The sequence below is a fragment of the Antedon bifida genome, chromosome 1, assembly GCF_963402885.1.
Source record: "Antedon bifida chromosome 1, ecAntBifi1.1, whole genome shotgun sequence".
NCBI lineage: Eukaryota > Metazoa > Echinodermata > Crinoidea > Comatulida > Antedonidae > Antedon > Antedon bifida.
Window position 1 is genome coordinate 27,431,358 of NC_136226.1, and position 21,948 is coordinate 27,453,305.

The window sequence follows — 21,948 nt, forward strand, 5'->3', positions numbered from 1 at the left end:
ATTTACAAATAAATTGTTTTAAATAGTTAATAATTTGTGCAGACATTAAACACATCCATACATAACATTTAAATTTCTATTAGAGAGCACAAGTGAAACATTGAAAGAAAGAGTGGTAAGAGCAGTTAGAGAAACATTCAGAAGGATTTTGACAATGAAGAGAAAGAAGGGAGAACAACATCAGGTCTGTATGCCTTCATTTTTAGTCGCGTGCAACGCGACTCTACAGCTCACTATGTCGGTCGGTTAGTCGGTCGGTCGGTCGGTCGGTTGGTCGGTCGACACTAACTTGTATATGGCCTTGTCTTGATATCAGTTTCATCTAGCTAAGTCAATTTTTCAGAGTATATTCCTTATGGCCAGGACTCGATGTGGTTATGTTTTTCACGATGCTCAATCAAAAATGACGCGGTCTACGCACGATTTAACGAAATCACGTTTGTAATCATATCTTCACAAACATGAATCACAATTAAATAAAATTTGGTACTCATAAATTTCAGATCATATTTCATTATCATCATATGACAATACAATTACGTGCGTAGCGCATATAACGCATGCGTACGCTTAACATTTTCAAAATTGTCAAATTTATTTTCGATAAAATTAGAGTACGTTTCAGGCAATTTTAAGCGTTTAAAACATTGCAATGAGTGCGCAGATTTTAGCACTCGTACTGCACGTAAAACGTTAATACGCACTCTTTTTTCCAGATTTGATTCACTTTCCAACTCGAAATTACGTTAAACGAGCACGTCAAAAGTGACAGGCTACGCACGTGTACATTAAAAAAATATAAATGTTTTTAAACATTTTCCACATTTTTAAACATGTTTAGCAATTTCGGTCGGTCGGTCGATTGGTTGGTTGGTCGGTCGGTAAACACTAACTTAAGCACGCGACTACAGCCATGTATATGGCCTTGTTTATTAACAGTTTCAGTTTATTTAAACATTGTATAAAAAAGTTGAACTTTCGATTAACCATTTGAGTACTTGATAATTGGTTTATCGAAAGTTAAAATTGATTATACAGTATTATTTTAAAACCAGATGAAATTTTTCGAGAATTTAAAATTTTTTTAGATTAAGGGTTTAGACAGAACAAATACTTTAAAAAATGTAATAAAAATTAAATTTTTTTGTATCAGTTTTAGTCTAAAAACATTGCTTTAAACAACTTAATGCCCTCAAAATCCACATCATGTCAATGCAACACTATATTATTATATACTGTTTTATTAATCAGGGTATATACTAATGCATAATTTAAACATTTTTATTTCATTTTGTAACAGGTTATTTTGCTTATTTTGTCATCTTTGCCTTTTTTAATTGTACTGTATATTACTGTATATTGATTTTTGTTATACAGAAATCAAGAGAAATTGTAAGAAAGAAACAGGAAGATGATAAATTTGGTAAGGTTTAATGGAATTTGCAATGTTATATGGCTTCATTAAGTTGTTGCTTTTTGTATTTTCTATATCTTGATTTTGGTTACAAAAAAAAGGAGTAGTAAAAAATAGGTATGATTTATTGGAATTATACATTACTAGATGGTACACGAGAGAAGCGAGCGTACCCACAGATGGTTCTAGAATACACAGTAATTTCAGCGTAAAAAAACTGGCGTTTTCAAATGTACGTACCGCAGAAACGAATAAATAGACAAGATGATTTATGTAGTCAACTATTAGCACCCTGTGAATTACTTTCGAAAGAGAAACTTGTGACAAAATGAGTCAATTTTTTTTTATTGAAACTCCTTTAAACAAACCCAATTTGTGTTTTGTAAGTAACATTAGGGTTGAGGGATGAGGAAGAGGATGTTTACAAAGAAGAAAAATGTTTAAATATATTCTTTAACCACTCAGTAACGAAATATTTTTTCATGTTTTATAGGCCAATAAGTAATATACCACTAAATACAGTAAAACATTTGCGATTTAATACTTTGTTAAAACTGTCACTATCATAGTCGATTGAAAAGTACATGCAACGATGCACCACTTCGACGTTTATATTTTTTGTAATAATTAATACAAACGTTCAGAAGCAACTGTAAGTAATACAGTTTATTTGTATATCATGCGTCTATAATCTAACAGTGTATACCATGATCGGAAAACATCCCTATTTGGGGCAAATCGTTGAACCTAAATTCGTTTTAATTGTCAATAACTAATTATCTAACTCATTTTAATTAGTAAACAGGGTTACATCAGGTGGTTAAAATCAGTACCGAAAGTATGAACCAACTTTATATACCATCGAGTAAACATTCTAGAAGTTAGGCGCGATTTACCGAATTTTTCCCTTACGTAAATTTAACTCGTTGAATATAATATTATATCAAGTATATACATATCAGTAAAACGTTCATGTCGGCAAGTTATAGGTAAAATAATATGGGCGTATAGTTTATACAATAGTAAAAGACATTCCGTTTCGAAAATGCTGTATTTATTTATTCTTTACTTTAAACAGCACTTGGTGCATCTTCACAAATGACACATGATACTCAAGAAGATGTTACTGAACTGGTTGTAGACATGCTTGAAGAAAAGAGAAGATCTGCAGAAAAAAACGTGTTGAAAGAGTGTAAAGATTTACAGGAGACAATTGATGATCTGACTCTGAGCATTTGGGATTTTGCTGGACAAGATCTTTATTACATTACTCATCAGGTACTATAGTAATAGACACTTTTAATATTTGTTCTTCGCATTATAAGACATAATTTTAGATCTAGGTGACAAGAAATAACTTTTCTTATATTATACAGAACTAAAAAACAAACAATACAAATGTAAAGGTTGATATCTATACTATGCGTGTATATAACTTATAATATGTAAACAATAATAAGTATTGTCTGGTCTGGCAATTTAAACATAACAGAATATAAAAACTAAAGGTCGTCGTATACTATGACTGATTAGCCTAGAGTCGATAATTGACTCAAATGATCAAACGTATTCAATTAACTTTTTAGAAAATGACACAAATTTATAAAAAATATATCATCTTATATTTATCGATTTAAGGATTTATATTCACAGTTAATTACAATTTTGATCGGTCGACAAATTCTACTTTTGTAATCAATATCAAAATAAATTTTGAAATTATATAACTATATTGGCAGATTAATCAGATATATCAATTAAACAGAAATAAGAGAATTAAATTTAAAATGGTATGGTTTTTTTATGTGATTGTTTATAATAAAAATAATATGATATGCCTCAGATTATGTGTAATTAATATGTTTATTCATTTTAATAATGTCTTGGTTTTGATAGATGTTTCTGGTATCTCGTGCTATTTACATCATCTGTTTCAACCTCTGTCATGACCTCAATGCACCATCAAGAGTAAATGTATTTCACAGAGATTATGGGAAAGTAAGTAAGATAATCTAAACCATAAATTGAATAATGATTTGATTTTTATAAATTCATTTTTAGTTGTCTATTTAGTTTTTGGTTGTAATCTACGATTGTAATGTTGAGTTCAACTATGCCTTTCACGACATCTTCAGTACACACAACATATTTAAATTAATCTATGCAAACAAAAACTTAACTGAAGTTTACATATTTGACCTAGATTACATTTTCAACAACTTAATTTAATTAAATTATTTGTAGTGATATTAATTAGTTTATCGAGTTGTAATTAACATACCGTAAGTACCATACCGTAAGTACCATACCGTAACATATATTTACTGTATCTGAGGAAGACATGTATTATATTATTTTTATGAATTAGTTTAAACCATAGACAAGTGTGTTATTTGTTATTCTAATATTATTGTGTATTTTTTAAACTTGTTAAGATTTCAGATGCCGACCACTACATGACTAACTTGGACCGTGTAGTTTTCTGGTCACATTCAATCTACTCACATACCACTGCCAGTACTACAACAAATGCAGTGTTAAGCCAGAAACAGTGTTCACCACCTATATTTATTGTGGGCACTCACAGAGAAAGTCTTCCTGGCAACAAGGAAGAGAGACATGCTATAGTGAGTATGATTTATCAATTTAGTACCAGTCAAAGAAATATTTTTTAAATATGTATTACTATCAAATTATATATAGTTTTTTTTTTTAAAGTAGACATTCATATTATTTTTTTGTAGACTGAAGAAAGGTTTTCACTAATAAGGAAAGCATTTAAGGGAAAACCATATGAACGCCACTTTGTGTTCAAGTACTATGCCGTTGATAACAGTGTCAGGTCACCATTGGATAAGTCTATTGTTGAGCTTAGATATCATATAACAGAGGTAGCTAAGAATGAACCGTATATGGGGGATAAGATTCCATTGAAGTGGTTAAATTTCTTGCATGAAATTGAAAAATTACGTGCACAGAATGAGCACTCAGTTACCTTCAAACAGGCAAGTATACTACCTCTGTATATCATATCATTTAAATGAAAGATGCATTAATATGTAGAAGAGAAACAACACATTTAGAAGTTTCGATTATAAATACAAAATGCTTTTTTCATTAAAAAACATTAAATAAAAGAATGATAAATTCAGCACAAAACATAGATCAATTACAGTATGTGAGTGGTGTACGTTAAAAACAGTTCAATATTACATGTATGCCGCATACATTAATACAAAATCAAAGTCAGAACAGAGAAAGAAAAGACAACAGTAGGTATACCATTTAGGATTGTTGCCAAAAATAAAACAATTTAGCCTTTTTCAGTTCATATAATAACTATTGTAAAGCTTTTTTGTGTCCAGATGTGATGATTTTTGTATTTTTTTCATTTTTCTATTTATTGTTTATATTTATATATTAATTATCAATTTTTTTTATCTTATACTTTTTTTTCTGTAGGCACCAAGTCTCATAATTTGTTTTATGATTTGTTTGTATTTCATTCTATTGACCTTTTTTTTCAAATTTCAGATAACCAAACTAGCTTCCAAGTGCCATATTACTAAACAGGATCAATTGTTTGCTATGTTGCATTTTCATCATGACCTTGGTAACATTGTTTACTACGGAGAACGAGACACACCAGATAGCGCCCTCAATGATATCATCATTATAATACCGCAATGGTTGATTTTCATTTTCAAGCTAGTTATCACAGTTAAAGATCCTTCAGATCAAGTATGAGGTTTCGTTTCATTAATTTTGTTTTAGCATAGTACTGTACTTTCGAGTGCTGCAACATAAAAGTTAGTTTGTTTCTTTCAGCGCAACATACATTATGCGTATGCTTATTTCATAGTTACACCTAATAGGGTAATAGTATTGTATTATTTATTTTTGATTTTTTAGTAATTATCAAAAAATATAGTGGAAACTTTATTGTTAAATTGTTTCGATATTAGATGTTTGCTTAAGCTAAAGTAAGTTGGCATATACTATGTATACTTTATTTGTTTTTAATGTTGTTTTTGTAGTGGGAAGAGTTCAGAAGTTTCTGGAAAAAACTTGATGAAGAGGGACTCCTAGAGGAGAGACTACTTAAACGTACGTGGCAAGGTGTTCTTGAGCAATTTTAATCACTGTTAGAGCTGATGCAGAAGTTTGACTTACTCTGTATCAAGACTCAAGCAATTAAGGTATAGTTAGGGTAGCAGTGAAGAAAACTTCCTGCTTGATTTTGGTTATGTAAATAAATAACACACAATCAAGAAGCAACTAAATAGTATGTTTAAAATAATAATTAATAAAGCATTATAACAACAATATTATTACATTAATACAAACCTTTATAGAGTAAATATTAACAGAAAATAATTTGACTTTCAAAAAGGCAACTGAAGGTACTGAAGACGATCGCCTCTTCTATGTGCCATCACTACTGAAAAAGAATGAAGGTGATGAAATTGTGTCACTTGATAGACTGACAAAGTCACAGACAGCCGCAGTTCTTTACTTTGACTTTGATGGTTTCTTACCTGAAGGACTGTACTATCGACTCGTAGTAAGAATCGTGCATTGGTCACAACAAAGGTCACATGATGAGGGATATAATCCTAGGCTCTTTTACCAGCAGGTGAAAGTATACGTTGATCAGAATCATGATGCAATCATCAGAATCCTGCCTGAAAGAAGATCTTGTATCCAGGTAGGCAATAGTTGCAACAAGAATATACATGTCTTAAATCCTAACAACTAAAGTTGATTGTCTTTTAACTGAAACTCCAAAAAATATTTCTTTTCATCTAATCTATGAATGATGAAAATGATTTAGTTCATTAAAAGGAATTGTGATTTGTTTTTAAAACCAATTAACTTTCTTTTTGACACAAACTATTTGTATTTACAATTAAACTATTGGATGTTTTAATTAAGAGTAAATTAATTGATACACATGGTTATTTAAATAATAATTATCGTCTCAATCAAGTTACCATCAGAATACATAACGCAAAGTCCAATATTTGTTTATAGGTGGTTATTTACAGACTTAAAGTTGGCGGTAAACAGCTTGAACCATCTCCAAGTGTCTGCAAAGAGGCAAGTGCTTTTGATTAGAATAACTTTTAATTAGTGATGCAGTATAAATTTGAAATTGAAAAGCAATTACAAAAATGTAGACAGCATATAAATGCATTAAACTTGAAACAAATACATTCCAATACCTTAGCTTGTATTTCGGATACAGGTACTTGAGCTCATTGAAGCAAATCTACTGGACATTGGTCACAAATGGATGAAACGTGTTGTGTTTAACGTATGTGCTCTGTGCAACGTCTGTCCTATGGAGAACGTCCACTTGCACAAACTTAAAGATTGCATGCAGTCTACGCCTCGATGTGGGTCGGATGATGGAATGGATACTTCCAAAATCAGACGTTTGTTTGCAAAACACAAAACAAATCCAGGTACTGCATGAAACCTTGTTCAGTAATATCTCACAAATACCATGTAACAATTTTTTGAATATAATAAATCAATTGACTATGATTAAAATGAGTCCACATATAGTTCGGGCGGATACTAAAATGAGTTCACATATAATTCGGGTACTAAAATGAGTCTCAGTATCTATAATTTCCCTGGAATCATAGGGAAATTATGTCCAATATTATCCTACCTTCACATGATATACACACGCTGCTTGTGATACACATGTGACACACGAGAGATGGTGTATTACAGAGTTTTCCCATAACATTGGACAAACAATGAAATATGGAGAAACAGTAGTGATAATTGGGTTTCTCAGTGGCATATTCTATTGTTATCTATTTTTCCCCAAAACAATTGTCTTAAATATAACAAAACGTTGAAATTAATTATAAAAATTAATTATTTTGTATTATTTCAGCTTTCCAGGCCACTCCTACTCAAGGAAATTCAAATGTTCCAGGGTTTCTGCGATTTCTCATTGGCATCTATAAAGACATTCCATCACCAATCTTGCCATTAGAAGTTATGACGCAGATTTGTGTTCGTCTGGACCCTCTTCGTTCAACAGACTACAATGACTGGCGTGGCGTAGCATGTAAGGTTGGCTATGATTGTTACATAGACTACATCATGAGCATGAGCTTTCTATCAATGATCAATAGTCCTACTATGTGTGTAATGCATGGATGGTCTGAGAAAGGTTTGTCATTGGACGATTTTAAGGAGTGTATGATTGAGATGAATCGTCATGATGTTGTACGTATTATTGATGAACATCTTAACCTGTAAAGATGAATGAACAATGTGAAATGATGAATAACAGTTTACTGTATTTATTCAGAGAGTTATGTAGAATCAATATGAATTCTAAAGAATTTTATAAAATCAAAGACACAGCTTTTCAAAAATCACTAAGTTCTTTAAACAGAAGCTTAAATCACAGACACATTTCTAAAGAATCCAAATATTGATATTGATTTATACATACACTCCACTTTAATGTTTAAATTTATTGTTCAGCTATTATTGTTTGATTATATTGAAATAAGACATGAAATTAATATGCAAATATTATTATAGTTTGAATAACAATAACGAAACAAAGTACATAATAGGCACTGCAGCACTAGGTTGTGAAAATGCAGTGAAAAAAACATAAGAGAAACTGGTCCTAGTTTAATGAAATGAAATCACTTCTTCGGAGCTTGAGATGCCGGTAAAATCCAGAAACTAATTTGCATAACAAACTTTGTTTCACAAAAATGTTTAAGAATATCTTCACTAATAGTTTGTACTTAACCTCGAATAAGGATTTCTTACAAAACATCGTCTATTTTAACTAAAACTTATAAATTAACTAAATCAATCATTCTGTTTAGTATGTATTATATTTCTATATTTTCAAATAACAAGCTAATAATACAAGAATCACAATTGTATATTTCAAGGATATTATCACCCATGATTATATTGGTAAGTAAATTTATAACCAGCTTTTATGTCTGTAACTTTACATAACCAATGTTTGTGTATAAGTTTATTATCTTATGTGTTACATTACATTAGTTCTACTGTTAGATTAGTTGCACTTTTATCCTAAATTTGACAACATTTGTTCGTAAACTTTAGCTTTAAAAAATATTTCCAAATTGTTTTAATACAGTATTGTATTTATATATGAACAATGCACTTTTTACAGTTTTTGTGATGTTTGTGTTAATATTTTGTGTGAATGTTTATAAGTTGTAACAATTGTTTGATTTTCATTTTCCATACATTTAATAGCCATTTAGTTTTCAAATTAATGTTAACAAATCACTATATTTACAGTATGATATGAAACAAAGATTTCCTTTATAAAAGGAAAACTTAGGTAAACCAGATAACAATTCTAATTATGTTATATATTTCGTTTCTTCGTATTACCTTAACTTTTCTTAATATTTCTTACTTAATTATTTAGCACTTAATTAGCATTAATTATTATAACATTTTTTTGTTACTAATCCACTTGTATTATAATTGTAGCCCAGTAAAGATTCATTCAATTCATTGATAGTTTTAACGTTTTTTACATTTGTTATAATTTCTATAACTTTATATTTTTTAGCATAACATGAATGCTTATTTTATCATTGTCGTTATATCTACCATAAGTCATTTTACAAAATAAATGTTTACAATAGTTTTGTGGTGGCACTGATTAAACATAAATCAGTATTAAGAAACAAATGTATTACGAATCACATTTGTTGTAAAAATAAGAAAACAATAATAAAAATAATACAAATACATAAAGGTATGTATTACTATTTGACGTGTTTACAAATGATCGAAATCGATTATTAAAGCTTTCAATTATCAATACATTTAACCTATATTTTGTATATAATTCTTTACGTTAAGACATTCATGAATACGTACGTGTATTACCCTATAATTGGGTTATCTCACGCTCTCCGATCCTGCTAAATGCCATTTCTTCCGAAATTTTGGGTAAACCGAAGAATTATCCGATATGTATACATTATGATTACTCTAGATGGTGATAAAATAATAGAAAATATACTAAAATCGACCTTTAATTATTTACTATTATAGATGTATTTTAAACTTTTATAGCGCCCCCATGTATTATACCTTAATTTATCTCATAAAGACATCAAGTATTAACATTTTCGTTCCCGGTAATTTCAATTACAATTGACCCAACGCATGCAAGTTGAAAATTGATCACAGTTCGAATTGTCCGTTGATTGTGATTGGTCAACTCGCTTACGTTTTTCTTACGTCATTGCGTTGCATCTCCTCATAAAAACTTGGAATCGTTGTTCGTGATCATTCACATGTTCACCCACAAAAATGTGCCTAATTCTATTAGGTTTGTACGACCATATCAAGTAATACGTCGGTCGGTCTCCCATCAGTTTTTAACCCAAGTCGGTTTCATGACGAATATTAGTATCACATGACCCAGTTAAAAAAACCAATAAGAACGGAATCCTTCTTAAATGTTATCGTCGTAGGCCTATGCCGTTCTCTATCTTAACAACAGAATGTAGTCGTATATCTCGTTTTCTATGTTAGAACAAAGGTTTATTTGCATTTTACGAGAATCACTGTCGATATGAAAACTGCGACCTCCTGTACTTTCTTTTGTAATTGGCAAACCGTGTTTTGTAGAAGACACTGTGTCTTTATAAACAGACAACCTATAGTTTTTATTTTATTAAAGAACTATGGGTTTAAACGAATGAATATTTAAAGTTCATGAATAATATAAATCAAATCTTTGTCATATATGTTGTTTTTATCACTAAGTATCTTATTTGTCAATATTTGATCTACCAAACCATTAAATGACGCAGTTTCTCCACCGGATAATTTCCAGATTACACAGTACAAACATTTTGTTTCTAGGGAGTCACAGACCATAAAACTTTCTTTTGTAACCGTGTTTTGTAGAAGACTACTGTGTCTTTATAAACATAGTTTTTATTTTATTAAAAAACTATGGGTTTAAAGGAATGAATATTTAAAGTTCATGAATAATATAAATAAAATCTTTGTCATATAGGCCTATGTTGTTTTTATCTTATCTGTCAATATTTGATCTCATAGCATTATGTAATTAATTTTTTTTTTCTTTTACTTTTCTGTTCTTGTTGTTTTTTGTATATTGTATCTGTTCTGAGGGTCCCAAATGATCAGCAAATGCTGGATGGATCACCCTCATTAAATATGGTTTTTAAAAAAATAAATACAAAAAAAAATAAATAAATAAATGACGCAGTTTCCAGATTACACAGTACAAACTTGTGTTTGTATAGTCTAGGGAGTCACAGACCATAAAACTAGTCCCTTTATGTTTTCAATACACATATGATTGACATACTTTCATCGAGTTGTGAGGATTAGGCCTAAATACATTTAATTTGTGCTTGATTTGATCAAAGTGTATATGGTGACATTTTTGCTTTGAGATTAAAGACACCAGGTAAGTATATTCCAGGATGTTAACTTTTATAATAATGTAATCATACTTCCAGTATCAAACACAATAATAGCGGGAAATAATTTTGTTTTTTTAATGAGGAGGGGGCGACATTGACTTTTGAGCCTTTGTCATCCCTCAACCAAATGATTTTGTTGTTGTTTTGTTTGTTTTTTTAATTTTACATGTACTATATTGATGTAGATTTTGGTCGAAATAAATTGAGTCTGCCGAGATTGTTTCAATCTCTCCTGCTAAAATAAAATTTCTTTTACTTTATTGGCCAACGAAAAATGGGTTTAAAACAATTGACATTGTTCAAATTGTGACTCAGTTTAAACAGTATCTAAAGCAAACGGACTTTGCCATATAAATTGTTTTTATCTTTTCTTTCAATATTTGATCTACCATAGCAAATAAACGACAAAGTTCCATCACTGATTATTTCGCGATTATACATAACCTGTGTTTATATTCCAGGGCAGTCTAGGGATACGCCATAAAGAAGTCTCTTCTTGAATTCTATTCTATCTATGGCGACATTTTTGCTTTGAGTATGAAAACCAGGTATGTAGTTTTGTTTTTGAGATATTTAGATGGTACATAACATGAAATTCTATCTCTAGTACGAAACACAAGTTTACTATGAATAGTACCTGTTCATTATATAATAAGCTTAAATCTAATTACCTTTGATCGCATAATTTCTGCAATGATGCCGCACTTTTAACAGTTTTGTTATTGGTTACTATTATGTACAACAGTTTTTTCTTTTTACAGTTGCACAATGTTTTAAACATACTTTGTCGTATGTATAACACATACTATCAACTTTAAACACGAAAAAGCAGGTTTGTCTTTAAATACCTAAAATGTTTTAAAAGTCTAAATGAAATATTTGCAGCTTAGTAGCATTACGTATGTAAAATAGTAATACCAGATATTAATTGGTTGTGCTATAATTATTATAAAAGACATATATGTTGAGTACTATTATATACACAGGGTTTCTAATAAAAAAAAATGTCTAGTGTGTCTGCTTGTAATTTAGAAATAAATGCGGGCCAGATAAAAAGCATGTAGCGTCGGAAACTCATGGCTTTTAAGGATATTAACATGTTTTTCCCCTTTATCTGTAGCTCTTTCGCGAGTCGTATGAAGTGCAACCATGGCATCTAATAATAGAAGACCGAGACAACGGTAATACTATTTGTATCTTATAATAATAATAAATACCAATTTCACAAACAGTAGCTTTTCTGAACATTGTATTAATTCACTTCATTAATGACGTACGTACGGTACGCTACTGTAATACATTTATTTCAATACTATTTTATTAGGATGGTCCATCCAACCAAAACATTTTAAGCATATATTGCTACACTATTGCACATTTTCAAACGTTCATTATAATAGTAAATGACTAGATTTATCTTGATGACATGACTAGTGTTATTATTTATTGCAAGGTATGATATTTTGTTTAACTAACAGAAAATAATTTATATCAAAATAAATAGCATCAAACATTATGATGAATTCTACCGACATTTAGAGACAATGAACTGATTTTCAATAAATAATAGAGCAAGAAATGTAAATAATTAATACAGCACTATTCATAAATCATTTATGTAGGCTAAACATAATGAAACTTATATATTCTTTTTTTACAGTGACTCAGACGATTCAATGTAAGTATAAACTTAAACCAGTAAAATTAATAATAAAATCATAATGTGTCAGTCTCATGTACTATTAGTATGGTACTGTAAAGTAGTACAGTACAATGAAATATAAGATGATGAATAAACTTGCATGTTATGACCAAGACAAAGCATCCAAAATCAAAATGCATATGAACCTTAATCCCTCACTATTGTCACACATTTCTGAACTCATCCCTTGTATATTATATAATATTTCTTTTAAACGATTTAAATTGTGTTTAAATTAAAATGACTTGACACACACATTTTGTAAACACACTGTTTATAGGTCAGGAATGTCTATTCAATTATATGTACTGCGTTAATTTAGACTGTGATATTTATATAAAAAAAATATATTTTTAATAATTAGGACTCATTTTGTGACAAGTTTCTCTTTCGTATGTACTTTCCAGGTGCTATTCTATTTGACTACATCAATCACCGTGTACGTGTTTGTATTTACTCGTTCCGTGTGAACGACATGTATTAGTCCTACATTGTCCTGTGGTTCATATATCCTTTAAAAATTGTGAAATTTATCATTTAACAATTGAATAAATACAAGTAGTAAACCTGTAATGAAATAATAAATTCATGAATGGATTTGTATTATTATTATAGTCAGCACGAAGAAAAACAAAATTCCATGTACTTTCAAATAATTGTAATTGTAAAATAAGTTCATGGATTATTATTTTAACAAACAAAACATACTATTAAATGTTACTGTCTGTACTATTTTAGAAAATTCTCCAAATTGTGAATTAATTTAATATAATAAGGCTAAATAGAACGAACGATGGAAATTTTGCTTATAAATCGATCGTTAACCCGTTTCTTGGAATATAGCATCTCCTTCATTTAATGATAACTGTGTGCATAGCATTATTGTTAAACATTCGTAATGTTCAGCTTCCATAATTCCGAATCAACTTGAATTATTTTGTTCATGCCATTATTCAACACTCACAAGACAAAAGCCGTTCAAAACAATGTGATTATTGACGATATAGTTTTCACATTTTCAAAATTAAAAAGGTGTTTAATCAAATCGGTATCTGTCAAAAGACACGTTTAGTGAAGCCCCAGGTAACCCCACCACCTAAATTGTCCTCATCATCAAAAAAAATTTTAAAAAAGAAACAGACTTTTGTTTTCAAGCATTGCCCGTGATGGTGAATACGAAGAGAGATACAGTACTCTCCTTTATTAAGTGATGGTGAATTTGTATCGGGCCTAACCTTCTATCTCCCAGGCTTGTGATGAGACGACTATTCAACAGTCTCCCAATTTTCAACAGATTATCGACGTCCCACTTCTAAATAAATCACTTTTCAGTCTGGAGTACGCCCTCTGGCCTTCGGCTTATACAAACTCGACTCTCTCTGCTTTCATTCGACCAAAGATAGTAGTGGGGAACCTAATGTTCCAAAAATCAGTTCCGTGAGATTTTAATGCTCAAGTTGAGTTCTTGGCAGTTTTGGAATCCTTAGGACTAGCAGAATTCATTGCAACTGGGGGCCAATTTTTCCCGACCCTATTTTGGCCGCCATCTTGGATTTCAAAATGGCCCCCATTTTTTACTCAAAACTGATAGTAGCTCCTATTTTAAACCACGTACGAACATAATTTGTGTGATAAATCTTAAAATATTATTATAAATCAGTCCAATGGTACAATTTATAATAATAGCATATGGCAGCCATATTGAATTTCAAGATGGCCGCCATTAAAAACGTATATAATGTATGCATTTTATAGTCAGGGTCCTCGTGTATTTCCGTAGGATTTTAATGCTCAAAGTGAGATTTCATTTCTTTAATATGGTGCTAGGATACCAAAAATGCTAGGCAACAAATGTTCACGATCCCGTAACCATGGTAACAGTCCCAAGAACAAAATGGCGCCCAATTGGCCCTATCTCCATATCCCTTTGGTCTATCAACAAGATATTGGTATCAAAATACTCGGAGCGTATATATTTATATTCATTGTAATGGAACATTTTGACGAAATGTAATAGGAAATGCTATTTTTCTGCACTATTGACCTTTGACCTTGACTTGCATTGTATCTAAAAAACGGCTGCTCATTGAAATTTAAAAATGGTCTCAAATTGCTGAGACCATACATATTTATATTTATTGTAATGCAACATTTTGCTAGAAAATGACCGGAAGTAAAGTTATTGACCTTTGACCTAATAAACATGAACTTTGGTGTATACAATAAGCATTTATCTATTTGAGCATGTATCGGTAATTATTTGTGGTAGGTATTAAACAAAGGGTTTATACATATTATCATTTGAATATCTAATTTCTAAAGGAGTCCACAACCAGACTTTGCTCACAAACTTCAAAAAGCTTCAACTCTTTTTTATCATCTCTGTTTAAGATCTATTTCTTGACTTCATTTGAAATTATTACTAAGACAATGTTAAAAAAAGTGTTGATTTTGTTATGAATGTATTTTGATAAAATCTTGGAAGGATTTGTGTGTTTTGTGTTGAAGAGTGAGTTCGATGGGAAATCCAGTTCGATTTCCTCATTTTGAGTAATGCCGCCAACAAGACCACCAACCCATTTTAACTGTGTTCCTTCTGTTCTTCTAGAGCCTGATCCGGGAAAAGAGCACTATTTAAATACAGATTTTTTTTCTTTACATTCAAATTAATTACTGTACATTCTTTTATTCTTTGTTATTTGATCATCTACATCTAGTGTTCGTAGTAGTAGTACTACTACACTATTTGATTCGATCATTCGACACATACCCCCTATACTATACTCTCCGTAGGAACCAAATATACTATAGCGCCACGTGGGGCTATACCGTACGATCGATCTTTGGTAGGAACGTCTCCCTGCTGGAGGTAGGAGGACCTAGCATTTTTGACCGGTTGGAATTTGATGTTTATTTTAATGTTTTAATTACATCTGAGCAATATAAATAATCGCGGATTGTAAATGTTTCAAAGAATACACAATTAAAAGTTTATCGAAACTATTTTATATTCATTTTGTCTATCTATAGACTAGCTTATAGATACAGTAGGCCTAATTAGCCTACTACTATAACTAAAGGGCCTCATAGCCTAGCCTGCCCTGGGCCTAGAGGCTAGGTAGGCCTTCCTTAGGCCCTAGAACTAGCCTAGTCAGTAATAATAGGCCTATAAGCCCTAGTACCTTGATATCTAAAAACTAAGCCTAGACTAGGCCTAGGCATCATCCCAATTGTAAAATAAATTCATAAATTATTTAATATTATCTTTTTAAATCATAAAAATCAAAGGGTACAACAAGTAGGCCTAGTGTTATAATGAAATATAATTACAGTATGTAAAACATACTAAGAGTCTTATAAGAGTGAGTATAAACTTTGTTGCTTACTAAAAATATAATATTTATTTGAAAGAAATTAAAAGTACAAGTAGTATTATAATAAAATATAAATTCATGAATGGACTTAATGTTATTATTGTCAAAGCATAACCAAATACAAATTTAGACTTCCTACACTTCAAGAATTGTGTATTGAATTTCATGTACGTTATTAATAATTTAAATCTCTCAAATAATTATGATAATTTTAAAATACATTCACATAGATTGTTATTAATATTATGTAAACAAACAATATTTATAAAAGAAATGATTGTACAGCATTTAGTGTAAATAAAGAATGGTTACAACAAAGCATAACAAACATCAACATTGCATTTACACATACTTCCTACACATTATTTAAATAGAAAATCAATCTTACAACTTTTGATTGTCTTTTTGAATATTTTAGATAATTGTCAAAATTGTAAAATAAGTTAATACAGTACTATAGTAGCATGGACCTATAAAATGTATAGGTCCATGATAGTAATACAAAACAGGTACAGGTACTGTAACTTGTTAAAACATAAGATAATCAAAATGCTTTTGACCTTTAACTTGCTATTGCAAATGTAATAACAAAATCAAGTTTAAACTAACTATAATATAATATGTTAAAACAATGACAGTAAATAGCAATCTGGTTGTCAATAAATAACAGAGCTGGTAATTTAAACAATGCATTAATATTCAGACATTATTTATGTAAATTTACTAATGAATCTTAATACTTTTTTTTACAGCAAATTGTATGAGTAAGTATAAACTTTAATTGTCTAATTGTTTACTAAATTAAAAATGCTAAATGTAGTACAAAGAAATTGAAAGTAAAAGTAGTGTAATGAAATAATTGAATGAATCGACCTACAAATTATAGTTAAAACAAAGCATAATAAAATAAAATTTCATTTAGACACTTCCTATAACCCAGGAAGTGTGTATTGAATTGCATGTACTGTATTAATCTTTCAAATAATTATAATTGTAAAAATAAATTCATAATTATTATTTAAAAAAAATATATTTACAAACAAAAATTATACTACAACTTTTTACTGTTTTATTTTGGGTATTTGAAATAATGTATACATTACAAAGTGAATTAATATATAGATTTTTGTCCAGATAAAAACATTTTTTTTAAAAATTGCTAATATACATTTTTAAATTATAAGAGAATCAAACGATTTTAGCATAGTGAAAGAAAAAAAGACAATACATAGCAGTCTAGTTGTCAATAAATAATAGGGCAGGTAATTTAAACAATGCATAACTATTCAGACATTATTTATGTACTAATTAATTTTAATACTTTTTTACAGAGAAATGAGAAGACAAAATGAGTAAGTATAAACTTGAACTATCTATTGTTTAGTGTGTCATTTATTACAAAACAATTGAAAATACAAATAGTATAATGAAATAGAAATTCATAAATGGACTTGCATATTTTGGTCAAGAAGAAGCATATCAAAATCGAAATTTCATTTAGACACTTCCTACACCTCAAGAATTGTGTATTGAATTGCATGTAACTGTTTTATTTCTAATTTTTATAATGAAATGCAATTATGGACTTGCATAATTATTAATGGTCAAGACAAATCATAACAAAATCAAATTGATTTTAGACACTTACTACACCACAAGAATTGTGTATTGAATTTCATGTAACTTTATTAATGTTAATCTTTTAAATAAGTGTAATAATTTTAAAATAAATTCATAAATTAATAAGTACGTATGATTATCTTTTTAAATCATATTTAATTGTTAAAGTGTCAAATTTATTACCTAACACTTAGAATTGCAAGTAGTAGTATGAATGGCTTTGCAATTATGGTTACCACAAAGCAATAACAAAATCAAAATTCAATCTTTTTAAATAATTGTAATAATTTTAAAATAAATAATGAATCTTAATACTTTTTTTACAGCGAACAGCTAGAATAAGTATAAACTTAAATTGTCTAATTGTTTGTTAAATTTAAAGTGCAAAATGTATTACAAAGTAATTGAAAGTAAAAGTAGTATAATGAAATAAATGAATGAATAAACTTGCAAATTATAGTAAAAACAAAGCATAAAAACAAAATTTCATTTAGACACTTCCTATAACTCAGGAAGTGTGTATTAAATTGCATGTACTGTATTAATCTTTCAAATAATTGTAAAAATAAATTCATAATTATTATTTTAAAAAAATTATGAAAAACTATTCAGACATTATTTATGTAAACAACACAATGAGTATTATTACTTCAGAGTACAGCTACAGTATTACTTTAATATTTAATTGTTAGATAAAATTAGTGTTAAATTTATTACCTAACACTTAAAATTGCAAGTAGTATAATAATGAATGGCCTTGGTTACCACAAAGCACAACAAAATTAAAATTTAATCGTTTAAATAATTGTAATAATTGTAAAATAAATTCATAAATTATTATTATATTTTTAAATCATAAAAAAATCAAAGGTTTCAGACTATAGGACTCACTATTGCAAACACATGAAATAAAGAGGTAACTTAAATACTAAATACAATAAGTGAAACAAAAAAATTGACAATACATAAGCAGTCTGGTTGTCAATAAATAACAGATCAGGTAGTTTAAACAATGCAGAGCTATTCACAGGCATTATTTATTTAAACATACTGTACGAATGAATCTTAAAATACCTTTATTTTACAGTGAACTGTTAGATAAAGTATAAACTTAAAATTTGAAACAAAATAGAAAATACAACTATTATAATGAATTGTAAATATTATAAAATTGAAATTGTAAAATAAATTTATGGATTGTTATAAAACTAACTCCAAATAACGAGAGACAAGCCATGATTCATCATTTCAATCTTTATTTGATCAACATCAGATATCATCCTGATTGAATCATGATAATTATTATTTAAACAAAAAAATATTTACAAAGAAATGATTTTACACAATTTTACTGTGTTACCATATTTTAATCAATTTTCTAGATTACAAAAAAGTTAATATAGACCTAATAGTTTCAAGAACAAACAAAATAGTTTATAGATTTATTACTAAAACTTTTTTAAGAGAATATCAAATGTTAGCCTATATGACTCACTATTGAAAAAATAAGAAATCAAGATTAAACTTGCTATTACAAAAATTTAGTAAAATAAACCAAATGCAATACATAGCAGTCTGATTGTCAATAGATAATAGAGCAGGTAGTGAAAACAATGCATAACTATTCATACATTATTTATGCAAACATACTAATGAATATAAAGAGAAACAGAGTAAGTATAAACTTGAACTATCTATTGTTAACTAAAGTGTGACGTTTATTACAAAACAATTGAAAGTACAAGTAGTTTAATGAAATAGAAATGCATAAATGGACTTGCATATTTTGGTCAAGTTGAAGCATATAAAAATTTTATTTAGGCACTTCCTACACCTCAAGAATTGTGCATTGAATTTCATGTAACTGTTTTATTTCTAATTTTATGATGAAATGTAAAATTAATGTATTTGCATAATTATTAATGGTCAAGACAAATGAGAACAAAATAAAATTGATTTAAGACATTACACCTCAAGAATTATGTATTGAATTTCATGTAACAAAACAGGTACAGATACAGTAACTTGTTAAAACATACTGTAGGATAATCAAAATGCTTTTGATCTTTAACTTGCTATTGCAAATGTAATAACAAAATCAAGTTTAAACTAACTATAATATAATATGTTAAAACAATGACAGTAAATAGCAATCTTGTTGTCAATAAATAACAGAGCTGGTAATTTAAACAATGCATTAATATTTAGACATTATTTATGTAAACTTACTAATGAATCTTAATACTTTTTTTACAGAGAACGGTTTAAGTAAGTATAAACTTTAATTGTCTAATTGTTTACTAAATTAAAAATGCAAAATGTATTACAAAGTAAAAGTAGTATAATGAAATAAATGAATGAATCGACTTGCAAATTATGGTTAAAACAAAGCATTTTATAAAAATAAAATTTCATTTAGACACTTCCTATAACTCAGGAAGTGTGTATTGAATAGCATATACTGTATTAATCTTTTAAATAATTATACCGGTAATTATAAAAATAAATTCATAATTATTTTTTTTTTTTAAATATATAAAAACAAAAATTATACTACAACTTTTTACTGTTTTATTTTGGTATTTGGAATAATTGACTGTATACATACAAAGTGAATTAATATATAGATTTTTGTCTAAATAAAAACAATTTTTTTTAAAAATTGCTATTACCGGTATACATTTTTAAATTATAAGAGAATCAAATGATTTTAGCATAGTGAAAGAAAAAAAGACAATAAATAGCAGTCTAATTTAAACAATGCATTAATATTCAGACATTATTTATGTAAATTTACTAATGAATCTTAATACTTTTTTTTACAGCGAATTGGTTGAGTAAGTATAAACTTTAATTGTCTAATTGTTTACTAAATTAAAAATACAAAATATATTACAAAGTAAAAGTAGTATAATGAAATAAATGAATGAATCGACTTGCAAATTATAGTTAAAACAAATAATAAAAACAAAATTTCATTTAGACACTTCCTATAACTCAGGAAGTGTGTATTGAATTGCATATACTGTATTAATCTTTTAAATAATTATACCGGTAATTATAAAAATAAATTCATAATTATTATTTTTTTTTAAATATATAAAAACAAAAATTATACTACAACTTTTTACTGTTTTATTTTGGTATTTGGAATAATTGACTGTATACATTACAAAGTGAATTAATATATAGATTTTTGTCTAAATAAAAACAATTTTTTTTTTAAATTGCTTTTATACATTTTTAAATTATAAGATAATCAAACGATTTTCGCATAGTGAAAGAAAAAAAGACAATAAATAGCAGTCTAGTTGTCAATAAATAATAGAGCAGGTAGTTAAACAATGCAGAACTATTCAGACATTATTTATGTAAACATACTAATGAATCTAAAGAGAAAGAAAGTAAGTATAAACTTGAACTATCTATTGTTAACTAAAGTCTGAAATTTATTACAAAAATTGAAAGTACAAGTAGTTTAATGAAATAGAAATGCATAAATGGACTTGCATATTTTGGTCAAGTTGAAGCATATCAAAATCAAAATTTCATTTAGGCACTTCCTACACCTCAAGAATTGTGCATTGAATTTCATGTAACTGTTTTATTTTTAATTTCATAATGAAATGTAAAATGATTAAATTGCATAATTATTAATGGTCAAGACAAATTATAATAAAATCAAATTGATTTTAGACATTACACCTCAAGAATTGTGTATTGAATTTCAAGTAACTTTATTAATGTTAATCTTTTAACTAATTAATTGTAATAATTTTAAAATAAATTCATAAATTAATATGTACGATTATCTTTTTAAATCATAAAAATTCAAGGGTTTACCTTTCAGCCTATATGACTATTTAATTGTTAAAGTGTGAAATTTATTACCTAACACTTAAAATTGCAATTAGTATAATGAATGGCCTTGCAATTATGGTTACAACAAAGCATAACAAAATCAAAATTTAAAATTTTAAATAATTGTAATAATTGTAAAATAAATATATTATTATTTATTTATTATATTTTTAAATCCTAAAAAAATCAAGGTTTCAGCAAGAAAAAAATAAAGATTAAACTTACTAAAATATAATAAGTGAAACAAAAAAATTGACAATACATAAGCAGTCTGGTTGTCAATAAAAAATCTAGAAAATAAAATCAGGTAGTTTAAACAATGCAAAACTATTCACAGACATTATTTATTTAAACATACTAATGAATCTTAAAATACTTTTATTTTACAGTGAACTGTTGGATAAAGTATAAACATAAAATGTGAAACAAAATAGAAAATACAACTATTATAATGAATTGTAAATGTTA

General features: G+C 28.2%; 2 protein-coding genes across 3 annotated transcripts in view; both read left to right on the forward strand.

Moving 5' to 3' along the window:
- LOC144847997 (uncharacterized) overlaps positions 1–21,948 on the forward strand; it is a 120,744-nt gene that overhangs the window by 4,227 nt on the left and 94,569 nt on the right. The window lies entirely within an intron of this gene.
- On the forward strand, positions 5,466–8,511 carry LOC144853702 (uncharacterized). Its single transcript, XM_078711483.1, has 5 exons — positions 5,466–5,613; positions 5,808–6,122; positions 6,449–6,514; positions 6,645–6,882; positions 7,329–8,511. The coding sequence occupies exons 1-5, from the start codon at positions 5,569–5,571 to the stop codon at positions 7,697–7,699; spliced, it is 1,035 nt and encodes a 344-aa protein (XP_078567609.1). The 5' UTR covers positions 5,466–5,568; the 3' UTR covers positions 7,700–8,511.

Bases quoted from the DNA above. Each gene is read 5' to 3' on its own strand.
- LOC144853702 (XM_078711483.1), top strand. From the start codon at position 5,569: ATGCAGAAGTTTGACTTACTCTGTATCAAGACTCAAGCAATTAAG. The intron at 5,614-5,807 runs GTATAGTTAGGG...ACTTTCAAAAAG, and splicing joins TCAAGACTCAAGCAATTAAG to GCAACTGAAGGTACTGAAGA. The intron at 6,123-6,448 runs GTAGGCAATAGT...ATTTGTTTATAG, and splicing joins AAAGAAGATCTTGTATCCAG to GTGGTTATTTACAGACTTAA.